The sequence below is a fragment of the Podarcis vaucheri genome (genome assembly GCF_965113315.1).
Source record: "Podarcis vaucheri genome assembly, chromosome: 2".
Classification (NCBI taxonomy): Eukaryota; Metazoa; Chordata; class Lepidosauria; order Squamata; family Lacertidae; genus Podarcis; species Podarcis vaucheri.
This window is the reverse complement of record NC_138760.1, coordinates 101,093,406-101,101,937: the sequence shown is the minus strand read 5'-3', so window position 1 is coordinate 101,101,937 and position 8,532 is coordinate 101,093,406. Positions and strand designations below refer to the sequence as shown.

The 8,532-nt window shown below is 47.0% G+C and overlaps 1 protein-coding gene and 1 long non-coding RNA gene across 3 annotated transcripts in view; both read left to right on the top strand.

Moving 5' to 3' along the window:
• Positions 1-3,302: 3,302 nt before the first annotated feature.
• The window catches only part of GXYLT2 (glucoside xylosyltransferase 2), a gene marked incomplete at its 3' end in the record, with an annotated part of 28,695 nt that continues 23,465 nt past the window's right edge, over positions 3,303-8,532 (top strand). Inside the window, exon 1 of one of the 2 annotated variants that reach the window (XM_082210265.1) lies at positions 3,303-3,873. In XM_082210265.1, the coding sequence (XP_082066391.1) occupies positions 3,533-3,873 (341 nt within the window). In that variant the 5' untranslated portion in view covers positions 3,303-3,532. The remainder of the gene's footprint in view (positions 3,874-8,532) is intronic. The other variant, XM_082210264.1, reaches the window with a different exon arrangement.
• On the top strand, positions 4,073-8,297 carry LOC309525418. The gene is made up of 2 exons (XR_014216255.1): positions 4,073-7,545; positions 8,009-8,297. It is a non-coding gene; the product is annotated as an uncharacterized lncRNA (long non-coding RNA).

Genomic DNA, 8,532 nt, shown 5'->3' with positions numbered 1-8,532 from the left:
GGTCTCTGCATAAGCAGATTCAACTCCTGTGGTTTACAGCACAATCCTGGGCACATTGACTCAGGAGCAATTGAAGCAAATAGTCACTTCATAGCAGGGGGTTTGTAAGGAGGGAAAAGAGAAGATAGAGCCACGGAAGCGTTGTGCTACTTACTGCTCATGCCTCTGTTCTTTGTGGGAAAGAATGGGAAACATCAGGTCTTGGCCTTCAGGCCCCTGGGATTCTCCATAGGCCACACCCCTCACCAGTCTTGCTTGTGTGTTTTTGCCTGACCAGATTGCGTCCCGGAACTCTGATCATGCCTCTTGTTTGCCTCAGTGGAGGACACTAAAGGGTATGTGGAAAGCAGCCTATTGCACAAAGGGAACATTTGCATGCATTGCTCTGCCCATCATTGGCATGTGGCCCCTGGAAAGATTTTCAGAGAGCAATGTGGCCCCCAGGCTGGGGGTGGGGAAGTCCCCGTCTCTGCCTGTGAGTATGGGGAGCCTGCAGGGACTGTGAGTGTAGGTTATTCCCACTCTTCTTTTTAGGATTGCTGTGGGCAGTAGCTGTTTGGTGTGCTCAGTATATATCCTGGAAGGCAAAAATGCACATGAACATTTGGCCAACTGTTGCAGTGGATGGAATTGAGGGCCTTTGCTTTTGTCAACAGAGAGCTTCCCTGCATGTGGGGATGACCTTTGTTCTCTCTCTTTGAGAAAGATGAGGGGAAATACACCCAAACTGGAAAGGGTGGGTTTTTCCCTGGTTACTAGTAACCCTACTGACAACTCACTGTTGCATGTTCTCATCTGGTATTTCTTCCAAGAGGGATTAATTATCATAGTTCACTTGAGCAAATCATATGCTCAGCTCCTCTGAGTAATGCAGCAAGTTACTGGAAAGAGCCCAGATGTACTAGGATTCTCTGATTTAACCACCAGACAGGACACTGGACTAGACTGGGCATAACCCTTTGAGCCAAAAAAATGCAGCACCCTAAATTGTAATTTTAGGAAATGCTGAAGCAAGGCCTTCATCCTTCATGGAGCCCAAATTTTCAAGATGCTTAAAGGAATAGATTATTTAATGAAAGAAACGAGAGTGGAAGTTTGCAACAAGTGTTACACTGCAATGCGTTGCCTGCTATTGAGCTGTAGAAATTACATGAATCATATAATGAATCATATTATATAGCTACAGAGACTATCACACCCTGTTTCTGAGTGTTGGACCAGATGATCTGATCCAGCAAACCAGTTATTATGTTCTTGTCAATGTGCAAATCCTGCTTTTGTTGGGTGTTGCTATGAGGTAAATTAGTATCGCTCAGCTTTGGCCTTTTATTTGTAAAATGGGAATACAGTAGTCACACAAACTGTGAATAGAGAGATTTGCTCTCCATTTCATAATACAGTCATATCTTGGTTTTCGAATGCCTTGTGATTCGAATGTTTTGGCTCCCGAATGAGTGTTCCGGTCTGTGAACTTTTTTTGGAAGCCGAACGTCCGACGCGGCTTCTGCGGCTTCCGATTGAGTGCAGGAAGCTCCTGCAGCCAATCGGAAGCCATGCCTTGGTTTTCGAACGTTTTCAGAAGTTGTATGGACTTCTGGAATAGATTCCGTTTGAGAACCAAGGTACGACTGTATTAGAAGTCAGGGACATCCAGGGGAGCCGAATGTTGGAAGATTCAGGACAGACAAAATAACTTCTTAACACAGTGCATAATTAAACCATGGAATTTGTTCCCACAAGAGGTAGTGATTGGATCACCATTGGCATGGTGTGCACTGATGATGATTGGACCCCAAGATTAGCAGGCACTATGCTGAATAGCTTCAAAGGACAAATACTGTAGATATAAGGGTATTATCAGTGGCTACTAGCCAGGTCCAGCCTGCCCATGAGGCAGAATGAGGCAGCCACCTTGGGCGGCAGAATGCCAAGAGGTGGCCTCCTGCTGCTGGCATCACCATCAGAGAAGCAAAGAGATCTAGTGGTGATGGCAGCTTCTGGTGAGATCTTGAGGAACTCTTACAAGATATTGCGGAAAGTTCTTTCTGATGTTTAGTTGGAATCTCCTTTCTTGTAACTTGAAGCCACTGGTTCAGGTCCTACCCTCCACAGCAAGAGAAAACAAGGTTGCTCCAACTTCCATGTGATATTCAAATATCTTTTAGAATATCTGAAGATGTCTATGATATCTCCACTCAGTCTCCTTGTATCCAGGCTAAATATACCCAACTCCCTCAACCATTCCTCATAGGGCTTGGTTTCCAGACTCTCGATCATCTTGGTTGCTCTCCTCTGCACAATCTCCAGCTTTTCCATATCCTTATGGACACCCAGAACTAGACATAGTACTCCAGGTGGGGTCTAAGGCAGAATAACTTCCCTTGATGGGGACACTATACTTCTGTTGGTACAACCTAGAATAGCATTAGCTTTTTTTGCTGCTGCTGCATCACACTATGGACTCATGTTAAGCTTGTGGTCTTCTAAGACCCCTAAATCCTTTTCACATCTACTGCTGGTAAGCCAGGTGTCCCCCATCTTATATCTGTGCAGCTGATTCTTCCCGTGGGCATAGCCAGGGGGGCAGCTAAATAAATAAAAATCAATAAAAATACATAGCTGAGGTTCTGCCCTCCCCAACAAAAGGCATGCGTCTCCCAACGAAAATCCTGGCTACGCCCATGATTCTTCCTGTTTAAGTGTAGAACCTGACATTTGAACCTATTGAATTTCTTTTTTGTTGGTTTTGGCCCAGTTCTCCAACCTGTTAAGGTCCTCTTGAATCTCAATTCTGCCACTAACTATAATAATAATAATAATAATAATAATAATAATAATAATAATAATAATAATAATAATTTATTTATACCCCGCCCATCTTGCTGAGTTGCCCTAGCCACTCTGGGCGGTTTCCAACACTACTACTGTACTACTACCACTAACAGTAACAACAACAACAACAACAAAAAACAACATTTATAGTAACACTCAGACCCAATATAAAAAGTCACAATAACTTTAAAACAAACAATTTATATCAGATAAAGCCATAATAAATTCAATAAGCCATTAGAATCCAATAGTAAACAGTAACAGATATGCAGTTTCTTCTGTGATTTTCATCAGTGCATAACTAACTAACTAACCACCGATTGCGGGATGTTGGAGGGGGAAGCAAGCGGCAAATTCGGAGAGGCTTTTCCTTTCGGATTATTGGAAGAGGTGCTATTCTGCACTTTACGGTAGGGGCGACCCTCTCGCTCCTCCCACCCACCCCCTTCCCTCTCTCGGCCGCCGCAATCGCAGCCGGGCTTAGTGTGGCGCTGCGCGCCGCCAACTCTCTCTCCTTCGCTTTCGCGCGCGCGCTTCCAGGAATGCCCCGGGCGGTCGAGAAAGGCGCTTTAGAAGATGTCCAGGCTGGAGGCAGCTTGCCGTCGGGCGGGCGGGCGGCATGGCGACGAGCGGCGAGGCGGCGTCTCCCCTTTTGCACGGCTGAGGCTCTGAGGCTGCTGCCGCCGCCGCCCGGCGCACAATGAAACTCTACTGCAAAGTGGTGGCCCTGGCGCTCTGCCTGGCGCTCCTGCTGCTGCTCTACCTCTTCGTGGGCAGCGACGCCGACGAGCCGCCTTTGAAAGCGGCCGCGGGGGGAAGCCGCCCGGCGCGCGCCTCCTCCTCCTCCGGGCCCGGCGGGGACTTCGCCCCGGGGCGCTTCCGACCCGTCCAGGCTGCGGAGCGAGAGGAGGAAGAAGAGGCGGCGGCGGCAGCAGCGGCGGCTCAGGCTCAGGCTCAGGTTTCCAAGAGGGAGCCACGTCTCCACAGAAAAACGGGCAGGCGCGGCGCTGCCCGAGGGAAGTTTGCGATTGCGAACGTGAGGTAAAGCCTTTAAAAAAAGAGGCATTTTTAAAATATGCATTATTATTTTCAATGCATTTTATGTATTTCTCCACTACTGTAATTGCATTGTCTTCTGCATGCTCGTCGGTCATGAAACACTCTAGCGATCTGTTTTTTGGCTGGGATGGGGAGTTTGCGAAGATGCGGTGGCGGCGGGGGGGGGGCGTTCTTCAGTGTCATGTGGCCTCGCAGCCTCGGATCCTGAGAAACCCGCGAAAGTTTCCTTGGATTGCAAAGGGAATATAAATCGGAAGGATGTTCGGGATCACAGCTCTAAAGGGCTGCTCTTCAGGGCGCAGATTAGCAGGCGGACCTGATGCGCCTTCTGGGTACCTAAGGAAAGGTGTGAAAAGGATGTTCTGTCTGTCTCTGTCTCTCTCTCTCAAGCACACACGCTTTATATATAGCATGCACCGACACTTACAAGGAGCAACGATTGGTCCCGGCTATGCAAATTGTATCCTTTTTTACACCTACCTCACATTGCTCAGTTGCGTGCCTGCCAGTTTTGTAGTTTTCTCTGGGCTGCTTCCCATGACCCTTGGGGTTGGTGTAGCAGAGTAGTGCTGTCTTAATGGTGCTCCTACTTTTTGGGAGACGATGATAAGGCTGTTGACACATAGTGCTGCACACTTGTGCAAGGAGTAACACAGATTCTAATGTGAATGGAGTACAGTGGTACCTCGGGTTACATACGCTTCAGGTTACATATGCTTCAGGTTACAGACTCCGCTAACTCAGAAATAGTACCTTGGGTTAAGAACTTTGCTTCAGGACGAGAACAGAAATTGTACTCCAGCAGCGGGAGGCCCCATTAGCTAAAGTGGTGCTTCAGGTTAAAAACAGTTTCAGGTTAAGAACGGACTTCCGGAACGAATTAAGTACTTAACCCGAGGTACCACTGTATATGGTTGGTGAATTTGAAAAGTCAATGCAAGGACTGAACTCCAAAAAGCGGAGTACTGATTGAATGCGCTATGACTGCCCATGCGTTGAATGTGTATGATCATGCGCAGTGTTGTGCAGAGATTGGACACAGTCCTTTTCCTGCTCACTGCTTAGGTATATTTTGCTGAAATGACTCTATAGGTACCACACAGGACAGTGCAAGATGCTTTGTTCTGTGGGATCTTACCATAGTACATGCCAAGGGAGGAATGATGGCTTTTAAAGATGCAATCCAGTTATAAACCCATTTACTGAAATGAGAGATAAACAATCTGCCGCCTCAGCCAACAGTGATGCTGAAAAATAGCCCTTTCCAGAAAGACTTCCTGGATCAGCAGCTGAAGTCAACCTCACTTTTAATTCATTTTGTAGAATATTTCTGCCTTTCCCTGTTTAGGTTTGCCTTATTTTTGATGGTTTTGCTACACAGCCATGATCTTCATGTAAGGGCAGGTGGGCAGAATGTACACTTGTTACTTGGGAAGGGTGGTATGCAGCATCTTCAAGTACCGGTATATAGTTGTCTCAATATAAACACTGGCAATTCATTTCACAAATGCTACTAACACAAGTTTCTGAATGTCACGTGTGAATCAGCTTGCAGTTCCGAGTGGAACTTCTTTTGTGTCTGCTCACTAGTTCAGCAAATTTCCATTCCCCAGAGCAGAAAAACTTCTGGGGTAGGGTTGTAGGAAGAAAAAAATATTGAGGTTTCCCAGTTCAGTTTCTTTCCCTTGGTTTTATGGGTTTTATATGCGTTTCCATTTCCATTTTCTCATTCTTGAGCCTGGCGAGTCGATTGATGGCTCTTTTAAGATAAGCTTCCGGCAGAATTTTAAACAGATTCTTTAGGCGGGGTGGAATTATATTCTCCTTGCCTGGTTTTCTTTTGAAACAGTCATGGCTAGACTTATGAAGATAATGTTAATATTAGACACAAGAACACAGGCTATAAAGATTTTTTTAAGTATTTCACACAGGCCTGTTTCAAACGGAAAACAAAAACATTATTGTCTGCCACACGATGAAAATGTTTGGAAGTTAAATGCACCTTTCTGTATCTATGAAATCCAAGTAGATGAGTCATTAGAGAACTGGGGTCACCTCTCTAATAATAATAATAGTAATAATAAAGCAAAGACGGGGGCCATTTGGATATGGATAGTGGTTCTAGCAGAAGCGGGAACATTTCCCCTTGAAAATCATGCACATAGCCCCCAAGTTGCTATTTTAGGGGGAAATGCAGGTTAAAAGCTAAATTTATGCTGTCCCCCTCCCCATCGCACAGACATGCTCTAGTCTAGTGCATCAAAGTGAAGGAGAGGGAGTCATGACAGGTGTGTGGCTTTAATGTTGCTGGTAGAATAATAGGAAGCTGAATAAAACACCTTTAATCCAGACATTTAATTAAATGTGTGTGAACTGCAGTTTGGAAAACATACTGTAATTTACTACTTCTTTTTTTTAAAAAAGGTGAAACTAAAATGCTGGAACATAGCAACTTTTTAATTCACGAAAGTATAGATAATTGCTATGTGGTGTCCCTGAGCTGGGAAGCTGCTCTCCCATCCCTTTTCTAGCTCAGTGTGACCTCATCTATCAAACAAACCCTGTGTGTCTTTGATTCATGATTTCACAGAGATGTTCTGAATGAAAGACTGCCCCATTTTCCGAGGTCTTATTCTTCACCCTATTAAAGCGGCTGGTTTCTTACCAGCATTGTATCTGATTGTGAGCACGGGATGTTTATTGTGACCGGGAGTGGATCATGGACTGAATTCAAATGGGTGTATTAAGGCAGGATTATCTTCCATTAGCAACTACACCTCCTGAAGTCATTTTTCTTCAGAGCATATCTCTTGAGTTTATCGTGGACAGTACCAAACAAATGAGAAGCAAATGTGGTTAAAAACTCCCCTGTGAATGGATAAGCGAGGGTGCGATAGTTAATGCTGGCTATAAAAGGCTACAAGGATATGGCACAAAGGCCCCTATGCCTACAGAATGTGACCCAACTGTGCTGGCTGGGGCTGATGGGTATAGAACACCTAGCACTAGCAGAACTGTGAGAATACCCTGGAGCAACACTATGGCACCTTATCCTTCTGTGCCAAAGCAACTGTGCCAATGTAGCATCAGAAAGAGGGTGAAGACACGGTGGGTGGAACCGGGGAAGAGACAGACTTGTGCCTTCCCTTGAATGAAAGATGGGGTATACATAACAGAGCAAATAAATAAACAATGCATAGGGGAAGGGCCACAGCTCAGTGGTAGAACATCTGCTTTGTGTGCAGAAGGTCCTGGGTTCAATCCCTGGCATCTCCAAGTAGGCCTGGGGGAGACACTTGCCTGAAACCCTGGAGAGCCTCTGCCAGTCAGTGTGAACGGCACTGAGCTAGACGGAACAACTGGCTTGACTCAGTGCAAGGGAGCTTCCTGTGTTCCTTTGTATATATGCCTGGCCCCAGGTTAGGAGCACTTAGATGATAACCATGGTGATGGGTCTGTTGCTGGCTCCTGTCTCAGGTTGTGTTCCTCTCCTCCCAGTAATAAATAAAGGAAGCACTGCACCAAGCAGCATCTCTCCATCTCTCTCTAGAGATGACGCTGGAGCACATTGCTAACACTTCTCTGCCTAGAACGCCAACAGCCAACAGTCCCACTGCCAGAGCTGGGAATGACGGGACAGAGCACCCCACACAGGTAAGCAAGGGAAGCGGGAACGTTCTGCAAAAAGCGTATCCTCTGCAATCGTATGCCCCTTGCTCCGTGTGAATATTGTCTCTTGCCCAAGCTGTGCAGCTGCAACGCCGTTCCCCTGAACAGCTCAGAGCGGCGTTTGCTACATGGGGCAAGTGCTCACCCACCCCACTCCCTGCTGGCAAGCTGTCTGTGAATGCGAGGCAATCCATTCCAGCCAGTGCCAGCCAAAACACTCACCATTATTTTGGCCTTGCAAGATCACTGGCCAGATGCATGGTGGAGTAGAGCAAGCTGTTGTCATGCCATGCTCCCAGGGGTTCACTGTAGACTGACGCATAAGCACTCAGGGGGCCCTTGTTTCATTTTCTCTCTCACCTCCATGCATTTATCTATTGTGCATCGAAGGCTGCTACTATTCCTGCCTGTTTTGATTGTTACCCTCTCTCTGCCTTCCCTTCCACAGGACCTTCTCCCACACGCTGCTTTGTGCAGACTAGGATGGGAGACCCACCTTGTGACCAGCACTAGTGGCCAGGATGCACCCAGGCAGCTTTGACAGCTGTGTGACACCTGCGAAGGTGCTCACAACATAGTGCTGGAGCCCCGAGGGACGTGGCTACTGTCCGTCCTTTGGAGAGCCACTGCACCAAGGCACAGGAGCCCTACCGCAGCGATTGTCTGGCAGCCCTACACCTGTGTACCTTTCTCTCTTGGCATTTCCTCCACCAATAAAAGCTATGACTTCGCCACACGACCTTGCTTCTTTCTTGCCAGGGACCCCTTTTCCTCGCGAGTATGACCTTTGCTCTGCTAGCCTCTGAGAGGGGGAGTGGATAGCAAGGTGGATGATTTCTGGGCTGGTGGCCCCTCCATGCTGTGTTGACACAGGCTGGTTTTACTGTGAGGGGGCAGCAAGCACAAGTGGGGTGGCCATGCTGTATGGGGTGATCATTTAGGAAGAATTGGTGACAGAGAGAGCATGAAGGG